The sequence below is a fragment of the Marmota marmota genome, unplaced genomic scaffold, assembly GCF_001458135.2.
Source record: "Marmota marmota marmota unplaced genomic scaffold, marMar, whole genome shotgun sequence".
Taxonomy (NCBI): Eukaryota; Metazoa; Chordata; class Mammalia; order Rodentia; family Sciuridae; genus Marmota; species Marmota marmota.
In genome coordinates this window covers 10350074-10371664 of record NW_026000016.1, presented here as the reverse complement: position 1 = coordinate 10371664, position 21591 = coordinate 10350074, and the positions used below count along the sequence as shown (strand labels likewise).

The window sequence follows — 21591 nt, the reverse complement described above, 5'->3', positions numbered from 1 at the left end:
TCTTTTCAGAAATGCAGTATGATTTTTAGCCAGTGTTGCCCTGTTCCTTATGCAAAATGCATTGTTGATACAGTCTGTTCATCATGGCTTTGTTGGGGCCTTTGACTTGGCAAGTTGGCTGGGCTTTTGCTGAAGAAGACAGTACTAAGTTTTAGTCTTTGTCATTTTAGTGGAAAGGGTTTTTACATGGTCCATATTTTAAGCTGTTGGGATTGATTGATTTTTAAATTGACAGGCAAAATTGTATTTATCTTGTACAATGTGATGTTTTAAAGTATGCATACATTATGGAATTACTAAATCTAGCTAATCAGCAATGTGGTACCTTACATGGTTATCCTTTTTGTGGTGATAACAATGTTAAATCCACTCATTTTGCATTTTTCAAGAATACAATATACTGTTACTAACTATAGTCACTAGGCTGTGTAATAGACCTCTTGACTTTATTCCTGCTACCTAGCTATAATTTTATGTATTTTGACCAACATTTTCTCATTCCCCTCCAAACACCCCAGCCTCTGGTAACAACTATTCTACTTTTTGCTTCTATGAGATGAACATCTTCTTATTATGTGTGAGTGAAGTGACTCAGCATTTGCTTTTCTGTGCCTGGCTTATTTCACTCAAATTGTCTTATGTTGTCATAAATGATAAGATTCAATTCTTTTTATGGCTGAATAGTAGTTCATTGTGTGTATGTACCACATTTTCTTTATCCATTGATAGTCACTTAGATTGATTTCATACCTTGGTTGTTCTGCACATAACGCTGCAAGGAATGTGGGAGTGCAGATGGCTCTTCAACATGCTGATTTCCTTTCCTTTGGATATATATCCCAATATTGTGATCGCTGGATCTTAGGGTAGTTCCACTTTTAATACTGTGAGGACCTTGCATCCTCTTTTCCATTACAGCTACACTAATCTACATTCCTACCAGTAGCACATATGTGTTCCCTCTTCTCCACATCCTCACTAACACTGGTATCATTTGTATTTTTGAGAACAGCTATTTTAACAGGAGTGAAGTCATATCTCATTGTGGTTTTGACTTGTATTCTCCTGACAATTAGTCTTGTTGAACATTTTTTTCATATATCTATAAACCATTTGTGTGTGATATTTTAAGAAATATCCATTCAGATCCTTTTTAAAAATCAGATTTACTTCTTGCTATTGAGTTGTTTGAGTCCTCGTTTTGTATATTTGCCTCTTATCAGGCATATTGTTTGCGAATGCTTTCTCTCATTCTGTAGGTCGTCTCCTTACTTTGTCATTTCCTCTGCTGTGCAGAAGCTTTTTAGTTTGTTAGAACCCATTCGTCTATTTTTGCTTTTGTTGCCTGTGTTTTTGAGGTCATATCCAAAAAGATATCATTGCTCAACCGATGTCATTGTCTCTGTTTTCTTCTAGTAGTTTCATGTTTTGGGGTCTTACATATAAGTCTTTAATCCATTTAAACTGATTTTTGTGTATGGTGAGACATAAGACACTAATTTCATTTTCCTATATGTGGAGATCCAGTTTTTCCACCATCATTTATCTAAGAGACTGTCCTTCCCCTATTGTTTGTTCTTAATACTTTTGTTAAAAAAAAAAAATTAGTTGCCCCCCAACTGCTTGGGAGGCCGAGGCAGGAGGATTGTGAGTTCAAAGCCAGCCTCAGCAAAAGCTGATAAGCAACTCAGTGAGACCTTGTCTTTAAATAAAATACAAAAAAGGTCTGGGGATGTGGCTCAGTGGTCAAGTGCCCCTGAGTTCAATCCCTAGTACCTCCCACACCCCAAATTTAGTTGCCTATAAATGTGTGTATTTATTTCTGGGCCCTCCATTCTGTTCCATTTGTCTGTGTATCCGTTTCAATGACCATACCACAATGTTTTGGTTACTATAACATTTTAATGTATTTTGAAGTTCAGCCTCTAGCTTCAAGATTGCTTTGGCTATTCAGGGGTTTTTGAGGGTCCATACAAATTTTATAGTGTCTTTTTAAAAAATATTTCTATGAAGAAATAGTTTGGTATTTTGATCAGGGATTGTAATGAATCTGTAGATTGCTTTGGGAAACATGGATATTTTGACAATGCCTGTTTTTCTAATTCACATCTATGAGATATCTTTCCACTTATTTGTGTCTTCAATTTCTTTCATCAGTGTTTTACAGTTTTCAGTGTTGATATATTTCATCTCCTTGGTTAAATTTATTCACAAGAGGATTTTTTTGTAACTATTATAAATGAGATTCTTTCCTTGATTTCTTTTTCAGATAGTTTGCTATCAGTGTATAAAAAAATTACTGGTTTTTGTATGTTGATATATCCTGCAACTTTATCAAATTAATTTATGAGATCATAACAGTTTTTGATAGTTTTTAGAATTTTCTCTATATATGCTCATGCTATCTGCATACAGGTATGATTTCTTTCTTTCTAATTTAGATGCCTTTATTTTTTCTCTTGCCTAATTGCTCTGTCCAGGATTCCTAGTACTGTGCTGAATAGAAGTGGTGAAAGCGGGCATCCTTGTCTATTTCAGATCTTAGGGGAAAAACATCTGACTTTTCGCCATTCTGTGAGATTAGCTGAGGACTTGTCATGTATGACCTTTATTGTGCTGCAGTACAAACCTTCTGTACTTAATTTGTTCAGGATTTTTATCATGAAACAATGTTGAATTTTCTCAAGTGCTTGTTCAGTGTCTATTGAAATGATCATATGTCCCTTATTCTTCACTCCATTAATATGATGTATCATATTATTGATAAATTATTGAACCATCCTTGCATCCCTCCATCATGACTAGCATTTTTGATGTGTTGTTCAGTTGTGTTGCTAATAACTTGTGGGGGATTTTTTTTACATCTTTTTTTGCCAGGGATACTGGCTATAGTTTCCTTTTTTATTGTTGTTGTGTCCTTGTCTGACTTTGGTATCAGGGTAATGCTGGTCTAAGAGAGTGGGTTTAGAAGCAGTTCCTCCTCTTTAAGTGTTTGGAATGATTTGAGAAGACTTGGTAATGGTTCTTTAAATAGTTTGTATGGTTCAGCAGTGGAACCCTCGGGTCCTGGATGTCCCTTTGATGAGACACATTTTATTATTGATCCAACTTCCTTTTTCATTATTCTGTTCACAGTTTCTATTTTCTCATGATTCAATTCTGAATGTTGTCTAAGTCGAGGAATTTGCTCATTTCTTGTAGGTTGTTCAGCTTCTTGGTGTGTGATTGTTATAATAGTCTTCTGAGTCTTTGTATCTCTGTAGTCTAAGTTGTGATGTCTTCTTTTCCATCTCTGATTTTATTTGTGTCTATTCCACTTGTTTCCTAGTCTAGCTAAATGCTATCAGTTTTGTTTATCTTTTCAAAAAAAACAACCATTCATTTAATTGATCAGGCTTCTGGGGTTTGTCCTGGGCTTCAGTGTGATTCTTTTCCAGCACCTCTTTTCAAAAAAATGACAAAAAAAACTCCACTTGATTTCAAGTGCTAGTTAAAACTTGATATAGACTTTTAAAGCAAGATTCCTCATTTATAAAATCTGGATGATTTCAGCCCTGCTTCTTCCTGTAAGGGTGTTGTTTGTTTGTTTGTTTGTTTAGTATTTTTTTATTTGTTCTTTTTAGATATACATGACAGTAGAGTGTATTTTGACATATTATACATACATGGAGTATAACTTATCCTAATTAGGATCCCATTCTAATTAGGATCCCATTCTTGTGGTTGTACATGATGTAGAGTTTCACTGGCTATGTATTCATATATGAACATGGGAAAGTTATATTCGACATTCTACCATTTTTCCTATTCCCACCCCCCCTCTTTTCCCTCCCTTCCCTTCATTCCCCTTTGTCTAATCCACTGAAATTCTGTTCTTCCCTATGCCTCCCTTATTGTGTGTTAGCATCTGCAAATTAGAACATTCAGCCTTTGGTTTTCTGGGATTGGCTTATTTCATTTAGGATGATAGTCTCCATATCCATGCATTTACCAGCAAGAGTCATAAAGTCATTCTTCTTTAAGATTGAATAATATTCCATTGTGCGTACATACCACATTTTATTATCCATTCATCTGTTGAAGAGCACATAGGTTGGTTCCATAGCTTAACTATTGTGAATTGAGCTGCTATAAAATTGATGTGGCTACATCATTGTACTATGCTGATTTTTAAGTCCTTTGGGTCTGTACCAAGGAGTAGGATAATTGGGTCATGGTGGTTCCATTCCAAGTTTTCTGAGGAATCTCCACACTGCTTTTCAGAGTGGTTGCACCAATTTGCAATCCTATAGCAATATATGAGTGTACCTTTTTTCTCACATTCTTGCCAACATTTATTGTTACTTGTATTTCTCATAATTACCCTTCTGACTAGAGTAAGATGGATTCTCAGTGTAGTTTTGATTTGCATTTCTCTAATTAGTAGAGATGTTGAATATTTTTTCATATATTTGTTGATTGATTGTATTTCGTCATCTGTGAAGTATCTGTTCAGTTCCTTAGCCCATTTATCGATTGGGTTATTTGTCTTTTTGGTGTTAAGCTTTTTGAGTTCTTTATAGAAGATATAGTCTATTTTAGAGAAGGATCCATGTGCTGCTAAGAATAAAGTATATTCAGTCATTGATGGATGATATATTCTATACATGTCTGTTATTAATTATATTTCTTAGTTCTATAGTTTTTTTTATTCAATTGTTTTTTTGTGGGGAGGGGATCTAGTGATGAGAGAGCATGTTAAAGTCACCCCAATATTATTGTGTTGTGGTCTATTTGATTCTTGAAATTGATAAGGCTTTGTTTGATGTATGTAGATACTCCATTGTTTGGGGTATAAATATTTATGACTGTTTTGTCTTGTTGATGTATAATTCCCTTAAGCAGTATGAAATGTCCTCCTTCATCCCTTCTGATTAACTTTGGCCTGAAGTTCACTTCACTTTCTCTTATACGAAGATGGAAACCCCTGCTTGTTTATGAGATCCATGTGAATGATATGGTTTTTTCCATCCTTTTACCTTCAGTCTGTGGGTGTCTTTGCCTTTGAGGTGAGCCTCTTGGAGGCAGCATCTTGTTGGGTCTTGTTTTTTAATCCAGTCTGCCAATCAGTGTCTTTTATTGGTGAGTTTAGGCCATTTATAATCAATATTATTATTGACAAATGATTTTTATTCCGTCTTTTTTATTTATTTCATGTTTTTTAATTTGAATTTGATTGACTAGTTTTTTTAGTGTAATTCCTCCCTTTGCTGGTTTTCAGTTTTATTTTTCATTTCTTCTTTATAAAATATTTTATTAAGTACGTTCTGGTGTGCAGGCATTCTATTTGTGAATTATTTTAACTTTTGTTGATGTAGAAGGGTTTTTTTATATTTCATCATCGATTCTTAAGCTTTATTTTGCTGGGCTTAGTATTCTTGGTTGACATCCATTTTCTTTCAGAGCTTAGTATATATTTTTCCAAGACCACCTAGCTTCAAGAGTTTGGGTTGAAAAATTATCTGAGATCTGGATTAGTTTCCCTCTAAACATGACCTGGCAGCCTTTAAAATTCTATCTTAATTCTGTATGTTAGTCACTTTCATAATAATGTACAACCCCTGTGGGCCTGTTGAAATTTTGTCTGTTGGTGTGGGTCTGTTGAAATTTTGTATATTTGAGGTCCTATAAGCTTCCTGTATTTGATTTTCCATTTCATTCTTAAGGTTTGGGAAATTTTTGACATTATTTCATTGAAAAGACTGTGCATACCTTTAGTTTATATTTTTGAGTTTTCATCTAGTCTGATAAATCTTATATTTGGTCTTTTCATGTTATCCCATATTCCTTGGAAGTTCTTCTCATTGTCTTTTAACATCTTTTCTCCAGGGTCAGTTTTATTTTAAGATTATATATTTTGGCTTCATTGTCTGAAACTCTGTCTTACAAGTGGTCTAGTCTACTGGGGGTGCTTTTCATTGAATTTTTATTTGGTTTATTGATTCCTTCCTTTTCAGGATTTCTGCTTGATTTTTTTTTTTTTTAGAATATCTATCTCTGATTTTACTCCTACATTGTTTTTTACCTCACAGATTAATTTAACTATGAACATTATAAACTACTTCTCTGACATTTCTTTTACTGTGGTGTCAATGGATTATATTATTGAAGCATTTTGGTTTGTTTGAGGCAATTTGTTCCCTTCCTTTTTCATGTTGTTTGTGTGTCTACCCATCCAACAGTCTGTGTCTAAGGAAGTAGACTTTCTACCCTGTGGACTTATAGTGTCCCTGAAGGTCTCTAATACCTCACCATTTAGGGGGAGACAAATAACAACAATAACCAATGCAAACAATATACAGAGTTAAACCAAGTACTTCATGCTGTGACATCTACAGTGTTAATTGTCACAATAAACAAAATGGTGTGATCATTTATTGCCTGCAGTAAAAACAGTAAATTTGCAAAAGGGTTTATAATTTTGAAAGGTGAACAGAGAAAGAACAGAAGTGATGTAGGGTGTGGTGATTAAGAGGGAGGAGGAGAGAAAATAAAAGTAAAAATTAAAGGAAGAGTGAAAGAGAAGACAATAGAGATTGGTTGTTAGCAGAAGCAAAGAGAATCAAGAGAAACTGATAAATGAGAGAAAAAATATATAAAATAAAAATTAAATAAAATACTAAACAAAACCAAAATACACTAATCAAACATCCCAATCCTTAAAATACTGATCCATGAAAAACAACTGCCTTCAAAACATGGTAGAAATGCAAAAAAAGGAACAAATATGAATATGTATAATTGTCCATGAACCATTCAGGTCACAATTAAACAGATAAAAGAAAGAAGAAAGAATATAAATTAAAAAAAAATCTCAATGAAAAGCTAAAAAGAGGCTGGAAAGGGGCTCTCTGCTTTAGGCCCAAAGTGGAGAAAATCAGGGAAGGTTCAAAGAAGCCAGAGAGCACCATCAGGAGGCTAGACATTAGCACACCTTCAAGGGCAATAGCTTTCAGGCCCATTAATGCGTGAAATACCTACTGGGGCATATCTTGGTGGATTTTCATCAGCTGAAATAGAGCTCAGAGAAGCAGGATTAAAATACTCCACATTTTGGCTTTCCATCACAGTGATAATCAACTTGAAAACAAGGAGAGATTTATTTTTGTTCACAGTTTCAGAGGTTTCAGTCCATGGTAAGTTGGTTCCGTGGCTTTGGGGCCTTTGATGAGACAGCATGCCATGGCAGAAGCTCATGGCATAGCAAAGCGTTCTACCTCATGGTGGATGGGAAGTGAAAAAGACAGGAAGAGGAGGGACTGGAGTCCAAACATCCCCTTCAAGGCTCACTCCCAGTGATGTAATTTCCTTCTACTGGGCTCCACTTTCTAAAGGGGACATCACCTTCCAGTAATGCCACGGTCTAGCCACCAAGCCTTTAACACATGGACCTTTGGGGGACATTTTTCCAAACCATAGTACCAGGTAACCACCCTACCTTCAAGATCCAGACTATCCAGAATAGTAGTAGCCCCTTGTCCTCTTGGATGGGTAAGCACATGAAATGTGGTTCATTCAAATTGAAATATGTGCTGTAGGTATAAAATATGCATCAGAATTTCAAGACTTAGTACAAAAAAAGAATATCTTAATAACTTTTATATTTAATTTATATGTTATAATGATAACATTTTGGATATATTTGGTAAAATAAAGTATATTATTAAAGTTGATTTCTTTTTATTTGTTTGAATGTAACCACTAGAACATTTAAAACAACATTACAGTGCTCACACCATATTTTTCTCGAACCTAGACTATCCACGAGCTAATGGAAGAGCCTGTGGTTTTACAGAGTTCTTTTCATGGCTCCCATGTCTGGGCCCCAGGGTTGTGGGCCTCAGGTATGATTTGAAGTTTTGTGGATGCTCAGCCTCCCTCAGACTAACTGGAATCATGCCCTTAGCCTCCCTCAGACTAACTGGAATCATGCCCTTTCCACATTATCAGCCATAATGACCTCCTGCCTCATTCTCAGTGTCCTCTTTGCTCATAGGCGGTCCACCGTGAGGCTGATTGAGCACAAAACTCTAGTGCTCAGCTGCAGCTGGCTTCTGTGGGCACAAGGGTGTTGCTAAGTGTAAAATGTCAGATGGCGCTAACTCATGTGGACTCCACTTCCTTTCAGCCAGGTTAGCCCTGGGGCAGCTGATCACATCTGAGCAGGAGCAGCCTTCTGTTCCTCAGTGCAGACTGTCCCATCCAGTCTATAACATCTGCTCAGAGCGCTCCCAACACTGTCTTAGTTGTCACCATTATGGTACTTAGCATATCATAAATATGTGCACCAAATGGAAAAGGTTCAAGAAGGACATGGTGAAGTATTTTGCTGCTAGAGAAGTCGGAATCTAAGTGGCCTTCATAGCACATAGTTTGGCCTTCATAGCACATAGTTTTTCAGATGGATTTCAGAAAAGGGAGTTTTGCAGTTGTTTTCCTTAGTGACAAATTGTATCAACCTTCCAGATTCTTTTTTAAATGACTCACCTTTTGTACTGTGTTGAGCCTTGCTTTTTTCCCCTTTTTTCTGAGCTTTGTTGAGGTATGATTGACAGGTAAAAATTATATATATTTAAAGTATTTTATACACCGTATTTTATATATATACACACACACACACATACACACACATACACATATTGTGAAACGAGTACTACATTCAAGCTAGTTAACATCTGTCATCTCACATAGTTAGGAATTTTCAGTATGTGGTGAAAACACTGAAGATCTAACTATTACAGATCTTCAGCGTACCACACAGCATTATTGACTATGCCACCATCCTGAACTGGTCACACTCTTTGACTAGCATCACCTCTTTTCCTGGACCCCATCTCCTGATAACCACCATTCTGTTCTCTGTTACTATGAGTTTAACCTTTTTAAAATTGAGATCATATAGTATTTGTCTTTCTGTGTCAGGTTTATTTCCCTTACCATGATAAAAGATTCATCCATGTTATTAATGATATTTTTTAAGACTTAATGATATTCCATTGTATATATGTGAGAGAGAGAAACATTTTTTTTATCTATACATCTCTTGATGGACATTTAGGTTGTTTCCATGTCTTGGCTGTTGTGTGCATAGTGCTGCAATGAATATAGGTGTGCACGTATCTCTGACATTCTTATTTCCTTTCCTTTGTGTATGTGTCCAGTAGTGAGATTGCTGGATCATATGGTAGTTCTATTACTAATTTTTGAGGAATCTCTATAATGTTTTAGTTACTATACCACTCGTTGATGGCCACACATTCAGGATTTCAGGATCCCCAGGCCTTGATGGGACAGTATTTGATCATAAACATGTGTATTCTAAAGCAAGCTTTCATTATAGCTGTAAATCACAAATAATAATTTTTTTAAAAAAGGTGAGAAAAGAAAAGATATCCTCTGTAGCATCAGCCAAGGACATTACTGCTGGTTAAGAAACTCTCCATGTATCGTTAATTCTATTCCACTATGAACAACAGGAAGGAGTCATCAAAATATTAAGCAACTTGGGATGAGGCTGTAGCTCAGTGGCAGAGCGCTTGCCTAGCATGTGCGAGGCACTGGTTTCAATCCTTATCACCATATACAAATAAGATAAATAAAGGCATTCTGTCTATTTACAACTACAAAAAAATTTTTTTAAAAAATTAAACAACTCACATTTTCCCATCTGTTTGAATAATGATCAAACATGTTTCTTAAAAACAACCTTTTAACAATAGATTTTTATTTTCCAGTGAAAACAAGATTGTTGCAGTGTCTAAAAATGAATTTTATACTCTTGTGGATTTGCTCTCTAAACAAATTTATTTCTAGGCTGAGGATTTTTAATCCTCAAAAAACACACTAGTTAAACATAGCGCTAATTTTATTTCTTCTTCCCTTTTCTTTTCTCCTTTTTTTCTCTTACAGATTCCTATGACCCAAGCAGAGTGGAGAGGGTGTGATGAATTTCTAGTGAAGCTTGGGACCACCTTAGTTTGCTGGTTGATTATTCCCTGATTGAGTCCATCCACCCATCTTGTCCAACAGAAGCTAGCAGCTCTGGTCTTTAGTGTGCTGATTCCTCCTTCACCACTGTCAGTAGGAAATCTTTCATTCATACAGAATTGCTTGTGAATATAAAGCAATAGTCTGTTGAAACCATCTGTTTTTATAACATGAAGCTCTAATGCCTACATGTAGAAAAGAGTTTTCACATGCAATCTCCTTCCTGATGAATTTGGCCAAGCTAATAAATAGTTTGGTGTTTATTTGGTTCCAAGTGAAAATGTAGACATGGAAGATATAATAATGATTTTGAAAGGACCATGAATGTCATTTCCCCTCTGAATCTCCTCAGCCTGCAGTCCACACTCACGCTAAGGGGTTTAGGGTATAGGCTTTTGCCCAGTGTTTGGGCACTTCCAGTAGCGGGTAAATGTGAATGAATATATATGATCCATTTCTAATCAATTTGGTCTTCTGCTGCTGGAAGTAACTTTACTTGTAAGTAACTTGCCATCAGAGGATAAAAGCAATATCTTTAAAGTTTCTAAAAGAGAACATTTGTACTGTAATATACTAAGAGCATTATTTATCTGGCAATGAAATACTTTGGTTGTTTGCAAACATGCCATGGTCTGCTTTGCACTCAGTATTATCTATTTTTATTTTCTGTATGGATGTTTAGAAATTCTTTATATGAAAAATAATTGGTGGTTTAAAAATAGACCATTTTAACAAAGTAACTATATTTCTTTTTACAAAATTGCTATTTTTCTATGATGTAAACAGTTGTTAGGCAGCAGATTTTTAAGGAAGTATTATTTTATTTAAGAGTCTATCCCTTGTGTGAGAGGAACCCAGAGAGGGTCCGCTCTTGCTTTAAAACATATGTCCCTAACCCATTCTTAACTATTGCTTCTATTTTATTTTAGGAAATGTCAATATAAACATATCACAGGGTTAATAAACTTTCACAAAATTTTCTTTTGCAAATGTAGCTATAAGGTTATATTTGATAATATCCCTCTACTTCAAACCAGCCTACATCTTTACAACAATTTTTACTGCCATATCAATTCAAATTACCAAAAAACATATTTCATCTTTTTATGTCTATGGGGATCTGCCCTGACGCCATACCTTCCTCCTCTTCCCCTCCCCTGTCTCTTTAAAGAAATGTGTATTTTTATTTAGAATGATTCTGAATCAGCCTCACGTTTTTAAAAAGTGCTTGGAGATATTACAAAAGTATTATAAGGCCTATATATTCTACTGTTTTTAATATTGCATTAACCTGCACAAAATGTATGCATTTTTTCCTTCTAAGTAAGGTATTCTTATGAGCTAAGATTTTCTATATGGTTTCATATCTTTTCCCTTCTTTCCTTTTTCCCTTCCTCCCCTTATTTCCCCTTTTATGGTTTTTCTTTCTCTCTTTATTATTTTTTGTTGTTGTTGAGAAACCACCTCATCTATTTTTAGACATTTCAAATTCCTAAAATGTGAACCATTGGCTGGTCTGTCCATAGATCCTAAAGTGATGGACTGGGTTTTGTGGCCTGCTCGTATCTGTACCATATGATGTTATTTCATAAGAACCTCATGTATTTGGACCATAGCAGGCACAACAGAGTCTAAGTCAGTCTAAATACACTCACTTGCAGTCTTGGTTCCCACCTGTAGTCATCTCTTTCCAGAGCATGGTGCTATGAGAAGTTAGAGGAGACTCCAGTTTTCACAGCAGCAATCAGACAGGCCCAGTCTCTTCCCAGGAAAACTCTGGTGGGTCACTTTGTTATGACTGGTGAATCATTCAAGTCATCTGATAGAAAGAACTCAATGAGGGCTGAGCCACTCGGAGATCTCTGTACTTCCCTCATTAAAAGCAAATGAAAGAAGGTACATGTACATATACCTACGTGCACACACCAATGTATGCATACGCACATAGGCATTTCATATACATAAGCTCTGTTCTAACTTCTTAAGTTTCATTGATACCAACTGAAACTTCTTTTAACAAAATAATTAAAATTTAGCTCATACCTCAATAGAGAAAAAAAGACTCCTCAAGGGGAAAAAAAAAGTTGTATCTTATGTGTCTCAATTCTTTTCTGTTTTTATTTTATTCTCAATTGCTGTATCATAGTTTTCTGGAACCATTCTGCATTTAGTGAAAATTAGTACTATTTATGTTTTTAACCCTAATTTTTCTGGATTCAAGCCTTTGTAAATCTTTTGAGGGGGTGATTTTAAAGTTAGTAACTTGAAAATTTGACTTTTAAACTTTCATATTCTGAAGTAAATAACAGTTTCTAATCAAAAATAGATTTCCCAGAGGTTTTGAAATTAATACTAATTATACTTTCATTACTCCTACTTCTCATATATACACGCCTGTGGCTGGAAAAAAAAAGTGTTTGTTTTGTGTTTTTCATTGTTCTTCTCACACATGATTTTCTGTTGGTGTTTAATAATTTGGAACTGGTAAAGTTAAAAGTTCTAATTTTGACCATTTTAACTAAAAATTGTATAAAGAATTATGTATGAAATGTATTTCTGGATTTGCAAAAGGAGAGAGAAATTATAATAATTTAGTTCTAGCTGCCTTTCTTTGAAGAAAATTTATGAATGATTGCAAATCATTCTTTATTATCATTTTCAACCTTATGTTTTGCAAATCCCAGAAAACTCCTTTCTAAAGATGCAACCAGTCCCTGTTTGACTCTTAAGAATTATTTCCATATCATTCATAACTACTTGGATATCTTTTTTCTTAAAGACCCTAAAATATGGATCTACTCTTTGATGCTCTGGTTTCCTTACTAGAATTGTACGTCTGTGTTTTGATTCAAGTGGACATTCTAAGTAGGACTTTTTTCTTCCACTTGGCTGTTGGTACAGGGCTGTCATTCATGGAAGTTCAAGTATTTAAACTCAAATGACTCTGAACCTAGATCCTGACCACTTTTCCCAGCTGCAGAATGACTTACTCTGAGCATCCTGGTTTGGGGCTTCTGAGGAAATCTGATGGAGTGGATCTGCTGTTGAGCCAACTACATCCCAGATCTGAGCAGAAGGGAACAATGGAAGATGGCATTAACCTACCGTTTCATCCTGCAGCTCCCTGAAGGTTGTGTTTGCGTGTTTGGGCTTTTTCATTCTTCATTTAAAATGAGGAAATAATACACTATTGTCAGGTTAACATCTCTTGCAAAGTAACCAGTGCAGCCAAATTCTGTCTCTAAATATCTGAACTTAGAGAAACACTTGCAATTTCCTAAATTCTTATGAACGATTACATTAATGTTTGGGAGCATTGTTCTGCCAGATCTGGCTGTGCAGGGGAGAACCAGGCCTAAGAGGAAGAGTAGGAATGGGAGTGTGTTTCTTAAACTGAAGCTGTTGCAGGCCTGGAGGATTTTTGCATTTTCTTTCTGTTTTGTTTTTGACTGCACATTCTGTACATCTGTTTATGGGAGGCGAGTTGCTACTCAGGACAGAACTTAAAAGACACATTCCAAATGACCTTTAAGAGTCAGCATGGTGGGAGGTCCTTTCCTGGAGCAAGGGTTGGTCCACTCTGGGACCCACCACGCTAAGAGGGGAGACAAAACATTCAAGGAAGAGCAGCTCCAGCCTGCATGTTATGTTGAAAACAAAGGCAGTGGTTAGAACTAGAAATTCAGATAGAAGCCTCTTGAACAGGTCCCTATATTCTAGCCACCTGTCCATTAAAACAGTCCTTGAGTTCATTAGCAAGTGGGGCTATGGCCAAAGTTCCTGTGCATTCCTGGCCTTGACTTTTGAGAGCCCCTCTCACAACTGTTTACTAATCCAGTAGAGGCCAGGGAGGTGCTCCTTCTGTGGTCTCTGCCTACCCACAAGCTTAACCCAAAGGCAAGCCAGACTGCCGCCACTCATCCCCGTGCCATGACTGGGAGCGAAGAGGAAGCCTCTTCCACGTGGAGCCAAGCCCTGCTGGGGCTGGCAGCTAAGCCAAAAGAGCAGCACCTACTTCTACCTCCCTGCACCCGAGCCCTGCAGCAAAGCCCAGATGTGTTGCACTCTGTCACACAGAGCAAGAGTGAGACAAAGGCAAGTTCAAGTCAAGAAACAGAAGTTAGAAACAAAAACCAGTTATCCAAACCAGGAGAAACCCATAGATTATAAAAATCAACAAAGGACTCTCCACCTGTGTCTGCCAAGAATCAGAGCCCTGGCACTCAGTAAGCTAAGCAGAAGCATCTCAAAATAGATTACTTGAAGTAAGTAAATTAAAATAAAATTAGGGGAAGACAAGGCCCTGCAACCCCACAGAGATGTTTTTTTCTTTCTTTGGGCACCTTTACTACCTAGGGCAGGTGGAGAGGGTCCTGGGAAGACTAGACAGTAATGGCCATTTACCAAGTGAGGTCACCACCTCCAGATAAGGCAGTACAGGAGACCTTGGGTGATGAAAGGTGAAGGACGATGAGGAAAATGAGCACAGGGAAGGCAGAACAGAGCAAAGTAGCAGATAAAATGCCATCAAAGCACAGATGAATGCCTGTACAGAGCTCTTGTATTTCTCGGCACAATGTAAATACCCTTATGTTTCAGGACGGCTGGCCTGGTCCATAACACATGTTCCAAATAAAGATTTTGCATGGAAATACCTATGTCTACTGTCTTTGGCTGTGGGGGTAAGAGCTGCCCAGGATACCCTATAGACTGCTTCCCAGAGGGCAGCAGACTGCAGGGGCAGTAACAGGTGGCATGGGTAACAGAGGCCCACAGAATTCCAGCACCTTTGTTCTCCAACGAGTGTTTCCTGGGAGTTGAAGGTCCTGCTGCATCTCTCCCAAAGCCTTTGCCAACATGGTGGAAAGAGGCCTAGTGTCAGTTCAGGGACTGGGTACAAATTTTGACTCCACTGCTGGCCACATGGCCTTGCACATGTCACCTCTTGGCTTCCCATTCAACTGCCTCTCCCACTTGAACATGAGAAGCAAATATGTAGAAACCCCTCCCCCAATCTTGTGGGTGTGCCAAGCATGGAGAGCAAAAACAAGACCTTTGCCTTATGGGGAAAGTGCTTGTGTGGCATCTTGTAGGTTTTAAAACCCGGGGTCCGGCTTTCTCATAGGGAGCCTTGTTCCCAGGGTGGCGTTTCTGGAAGCATGATGCTCTTGGTTTGTTATTGCTAGAAGTCAGGCCAATAAGTGAAACTACTTCTTATGAGGTTTAAAAAAAGCCCTCCTCTCCAAGTTAAGCTTCCTCCCTCTCTCATTAGCTTTCGTAGGCTGTTTTCCTCATTTCTGCCTTGACTACGTGTGTGGGGCTCAAAGATAATTGATTGTTCCAGGACCCTGTAGGTCATCTGAAATTTCACATCCTATGTAGTTGTGGGTTTTAAAGTAAAGACTATCCCCCAGTTGTTTGATAATTGAATCCACATATTAAGAACTGAAAAGAAAAAAAAAAAAAGATGTCCCTGGACCAAATCAATGCTGTAAGATGAAACTTAGAACCTAGGAATTGGAGGGCCTAGTCCCGGGCCTGGCTGTGTCATTAGCTAGCCGTCACCCCGGCCACCCACTCTGAGACACTTTACTCCATAAGAGGAAAAGGGGATTGAACTTAATTTTCTGGTTCCTTCCAACTCTTAAGGTTATGTAACTTATTTTTTGGCAAACCTGAAATTCCATAGGGTCTTCTGCTCTGCCAGAGGGTCCAAGAATAAAACAATTTGTAAACTATGGCTGTGCATGACTGAGGGCTGTGTCCTAACCAGGGTGGGAGTCCTGCCATCATTTCCTGCATCAGGGTGGTCCACTTGTCCATTACAATGACTTACCATGCTTCTCTCCCCTCACCATAGCTATGGATCAGCCCAGGGATTGACAATATACAATTCTCTCAGCATACTTTTCTCATGTTAGGGCAGGGCATGGGGTGTTTATGAGCCTGGCAGGTGGCCCAAAGCATTAATAGACTATATAGACTGCTTTTCTCACAGTTTAGCTGTTCCAGGTCCTTACACTTAGGTTCAAAGATGTTTGTGTGGTGCTAACTGAATTCAGGCTTTCTGCTTCTACCCCACACATATATCTCCCCACAAGGTGGTCAGCCTACAGGACACAGGCTGGCAATGCTGTCAGTCACCCCATCATTCAGGGTTGTTGGGGCTACTACGCCATGGGAAACTGAGTGCTGGCCCTCATGGGTCCAGTGGGCCTCTGCTTTGGTTTTGGCTAGAGAGTCCAGCTTTGAGTTAGGGGAGGTTTGTTCATAGACTCCGTTTGCTGTTTCTTTTCTTGACTGCCCCCCTCTGTCCTGTACTTCTACTGCATTAATTGTGGGTATTTTTACATAACTGAATCCCACCACTATATTCCTGAGGTTAAGTTAGCAGATTGGCTTATGTAGAAATATCCCAAATGTGCATTTAAAACCAGGGTTTCTCTTGAGTACTTAAAATAAAATGCCCAACATGAGAATGAGGGGAGGAAAAAATCCAGTACTGTTGTTTCCTTACTGTGTACCAGATATGTTTTAGGTGTTAACTCATTTAGTGCAGATAACACTTTATAGTAGGAAATCCTTCCAAAAGGCTGAGTTGTGGCTTGCAGCACACAGCTAGTAGCAGAGCAGGGATTCAACTATTTTATTAACTCTAAAGTTCATGCTGTTCATCTTATGCTTGTTGTATCCCAAGAGGATGAGAGAATGATCCTCCTATTTAATCAAGAAATTCAAAGGTAACAGGCTTATATTACTGAACTCATTTGTTAGGATCAGGTTCAGCTGCCTGTGCCAGGAAATTGGAAACAACAATGGCTCTAACAAGATGGAAGAGTATTTCTCTCACTTTTCAAAGAAGTCTGGAGGCAGGCAGTCCAGGGCTAGCATGTCAGCTCCCTGGCCATTGGGGAGCCAGGCTCCTTGTGACTTTCTGTTTCTGCATCCTCTCAGAGCGGCTTCCATTCTGAAAGTAACCCATGGTCCAAGATGGTGGTTAGAGTGCCAGCTATCAAGGACTCCTTCTAGGAAGCTGTTAAGAGAAAGAATTCTCCCTCAGAAAAGTTAGCTTCCTTTAACGAGACATCCAGAAATTCCTACATTCTTCTGCCCACATTCCGTGTGTAAGAACTATATCACATGGTTAAACTTGCTGCAAGAAAGTCTGGGAATGGTTGTCTTTTTAACTGGACATCAGTATGGCTCTGAATAAAATCAGTGTTCTGTTACTAATAAAGTGACAACAGATATTGACTGTCATGCAGCAGCCTCTGCTACAAGAACTACCTACAGGCATTGGCCACGGTGCACATGAATGCTCACCAGCCACGGTACAGAGCAGTTTGTGTGCCTTAGGTCTCTGTGGAAAGCCGGTGTGATGGGACCCTTCTAGGAAGGACAGGAGATTTGTCTTACAAAAGACTACACATGTTACCCCAAAGAAAATGGGAGCTTTCAATACTGTTTCAGTCCAACCAGGCAACAACCATACGGCTAACTGGACCAGCTGTAAGCAGCTGTCATTGCAGTCAGATGCAAACCCTTCCATTCCTGGGAGCTACACCCTCACAGGAAGGAAGTGGCTTTGTCCCATCAATGTTCCTTGCTGTTCACAATAGGGATGTGAGGAGGGGTGAATGGTAAATGCAGGGGTGGAAATGCTAGGTTTATGGTGGAACCATAAACCTTGACCATCCTTGTCCTTGCTCCTGTGGAGATTCTTGGCACCCTCCATAGAGGCAGAAGCTGTGGACCCTGGGCTGTCTAAATAGAGGGTCCCAATGAGTCTCAGGAGAAAGCCCTGGGGGGGATGGGGAAAGAACTGCTGGGTGGAGACTGAGGCAGGGAAGGACTAGGGCCAGGGGATAGAGAGATGGATGAAGCAGTGCAGCCTCCTGCATCCTGGAAAGTTCCATGAAGAGCTGAGGTCACTGCCTTCCTTTCCCTCCCTGTGGATGACCCCACAACCTTGGAAATCCTGCCACTGCCCTTGTGGCTGTGGGTTCAGAACAAACCTCTCTGTTGAGGAATCAGGTGTTACATGGAATACCTTGCCTTTCTATTTCATTATTCCAGCTGGTCTCAGGGGCAGCAAGGCAGAGGTTCTGAACCCTCTTTCCTAGTTATTGAGTTTGGTTTGTTGTTGTGTTTGTGGTGCTGAGAACCAAACCCAGGACTTTATGCATGCCAGGCAAGCACTCTGCCACTGAGCCACATTCCCAGCCCAGTTCTTGGGATTTTATGTATAGAAGTATCTCTGAAGATGTGCCCCAGAAATACTTTTATTTTCAGACTTCATAACTAAAAGCAAAAATAAACTAGAAACCCACAAGAAAGCATCTAAAGAAGTTGGGAAGAGCTGTGGTAGATAACAATGTTCATGCAATATTAATAAACACAGCATCATATATTCTGCAGGGAATAGTGCATACCCCCAGTGCATCTTCTAGATGAGGGGACAGGGAGGGCCATCTGAACAACGGAGAAGAGGATAATGGGGGAAGATGGCTACCATATTTCTGCACATCTGGAAAACATGACTAATAATTTTCTTTATCTTAAATAAATGCTCTCAGTGAAATTATTACCTTCCTTTGATTCTTCATGCACCACCATTTCAGACACTTTAAAGTGTGAAAAAGAAATGTGCCTGCATAGTCAATGAAATATGGTAACTAACCATAGTTCCCTTGCTTTTTCAGGGTCCCTCACTTCACACATGCACTTCTGCCAAGGGAGTCCCTGGTTGGGCTGGTTCTGGAATCAGGGTGTAGGACTTGCGTCCAGGAGCTCCCTGATGACCCCTATAAGTGAGGACTCTGTGTAACCCAATACCTGAAACTTGTTAAAAGAGAAGGAGGCTAATTTTGTGTGTCTGAGGTGAGGATCAGGACACTTCATTTTTAGTTATTACATATGTGACTTTGATGCAGGCAGTCCCACAAATGCCCAAGGAAATTTTGATAGTCTTCAGAAGTGGCTCAAAAAACCAGCATTTTTTTATTTGTATGCTGGTCACTCATGCTGGTTGGCCTCTGTCTTTTCTTCCCCTAATGAGGTCCATTTGGAGGTCTCAGTTGGAGCCTCAGGTTCCTAGACAGCTCCCCCAACTCAGCCAAGTGAGGTTGGGTAGCTCTGGGCCAGGCTTCTCTTTCATGGCACTTTGATGGAGTATGCTTAAAGTGATGAATGTCACTGTCCCCTCCTCTTAGGCAACAAAGAGCATCATGAGGGTCTGGATTGTAGCTATCTCACCAAATCCACCAGACCAACCAAAGTTCTAGGCACATACTGATAACATGAGCTATCAACAAATATTTGTTTTGAAGCCAGAACACATGTTCAGATTTTAAACAAAAGAGGGAGGCAGAGTACACTAGGTCCCCTATCTATTTTGATAGAACAGGAAGTCAACACCATAGTACAACAAAAACAGAGAACAAGGCTGGAAGTATTTTCTGCAAAATGTTAGCAACAGTTGTCTTAGTGTGTTTTGTGTTCCTGTAACAGAATACCTGAACTTGGTAATACATAAAGAGCAGAGATTTATTTTTTAAAGTTCTAGAGTCTGGGAAGTTCAAAGTCAAGGAGGCAACATCTGGCAATGGCTTTCTTGCTGGCAGAGGATGTGCATGAATGAGAACACAAAGAGTGTGTGCACAAGAGAGAGGATCTGGGGCTAAACTCACCCTTTTATCAGGAACCCACCTCTTCTATAACTAACCCACAGTAACAGTATCCATTCCTAAAAGCAGAGCCCTCAGGACCCAAGGTTCCACCTCACAACATCGTTGCATTGGGGATTACGTTTCCCACACATGAATTTTGGGAGACACAGTCAAATGATAATGATAGCTACCTCTGGAGCTGGGATTATGGATATGTAGGTTTGTATGTGTTGTTTGTATTTTCTATAAGAAACAATTATTGCAACTAAAAAGAAGAAAAAAGTTTTAAAGACAAAAAGAGAAGGAAATTAAAAAGGACAGGAAATTGAACTGGATTGTGATGGTGGTGGATGGGATAGAAGTATCCTGGGTTAAGACAGGGTAGTTGGGATTCACAGTGAAAAATGGGGATGATGGGAAATGGACAGAGTTCAGCATCAGGGAAGGTGTGGCAGAAGGTGGGAAGGTTTGCATGTCCAGCATCACTGGGCAGCTGAGCCTGCTCATCAAACTCCCAGCTGGACTGGACCCCTGACCCGGGCCATGTGGATTGGTCAAGGAAGGCTTCCCCAACTGGAGAAAGCCAGAGAAAGCCCAGGGCCTCTTTAACCTATTCAGTCCCCAAAGGTCCCAGTTTCACCCTCAACTCTGACCACCTCTCTAAGTCACCAGAAAGTGACTTTGTGGTCCCCATTCCTATTTGCAATGGTCAACATAGGACAATGCCTTTTATTCCAATTAATTAGAGATAAAAATCCAAAACTGATTGACTAGTCTTGACTAGAACTCATTCTGAAATCTAACCACCTCATAAGCCTGTGTAAATAATTGATTATCAGAATTTTTCAGTTTTATTAGGGTAGAGGAGGGTTGAGGTTTTTATTTTATTTTATTTTTTGTTGTTGTTCCTTAAAATCCCCTGATTATGAGCTGGAGGTGTGGTAGCAAGCCTTCCAAATGGACTCAGTGATCCTTTGTTTCATACATTCATACCCTTATGCAGTGTCCTCTCACATTAAACAAAGCAGAATTTTGTAATCAGCTTGCATATCACAAGAATTATGGTGCATGGATTCTGAAGCTAGATCACAAAAAACACTGTTGCTTACAATTGCTGTCCTCAATACCTCATGCAGAGGGAAGCCAGCTGCCATGTCATGAAGTCACTCTAACAGCTCTGTGGAGAGACGGACCTGGTGAGAAACTGAGGCCTCCAACCAACAGCCAACTCTGGCTTCACTTTCACAAATATGAGCCCTTTGTATGTGGTTGTCCCAGTCCTGGTGGAGCCTTCAAACAATTGCAGCTAACACCTTGAATGGAACCTGTAAACTAACAAGACCCACAGGATCTATGCGAGATAATAAATGTTTTTCTTTTAAACAGCTAAATGTGGGGGTACTTTGTTTTGCAGAAACAGAATATTTGTTTATGAGGTTTCATTTTGAACATGAGAAAGTTAAAAAGCAAAAGGAAAAAAATGATTCTATTGAGAAAAGAAGAAATAAAAGGTTGGGGCCTCTGGGGCATGCACTTTTTCTTTCTTGTTTCTCTCTCTCTCTCTCTCTCTCTGTCTCTTTGTCTCTCTCTGTCTCTCTCTCTGCTGGGGATGAAACACAGGGACTCACACATACTAGGTAAGTGCTCTATACTAAGGACAATGCATTTTGAGGTCCCTAATTATGCCACGGTATCTGCTCATTTTGTCTTCAACCATGGAAGAGGAATGGAATCGGTCAGAAGTTATTTCTGGCTTTGAGAAAAAGCTCTACATGCATGAACTTACAAACTATATTTGAAGCATGCCAATATTGTGTTATACAGTTTACACTAAAGTTTTAAAATGACTATTTTTATTACAAAGATGTGTTACTTTCAAGGATTCCTTGTCAGAGTT

General features: G+C 38.8%; 1 protein-coding gene across 5 annotated transcripts in view; it reads left to right on the top strand.

Moving 5' to 3' along the window:
- Jcad (junctional cadherin 5 associated) overlaps positions 1-21062 on the top strand; it is a 101079-nt gene extending 80017 nt beyond the window's left edge. For 3 of the 5 annotated variants that reach the window (XM_048809147.1, XM_048809148.1, XM_048809149.1), the window contains exon 4: positions 20831-21060. In XM_048809147.1, coding sequence (XP_048665104.1) covers positions 20831-21012 — 182 coding nt within the window. In that variant the 3' untranslated portion in view covers positions 21013-21060. Of the gene's footprint in view, positions 1-9948; positions 14679-20830 lie in introns of those variants that run through there. The other 2 variants (XM_048809151.1, XM_015483490.2) reach the window with 2 other exon arrangements.
- The last annotated feature ends 529 nt before the right edge of the window (positions 21063-21591 follow it).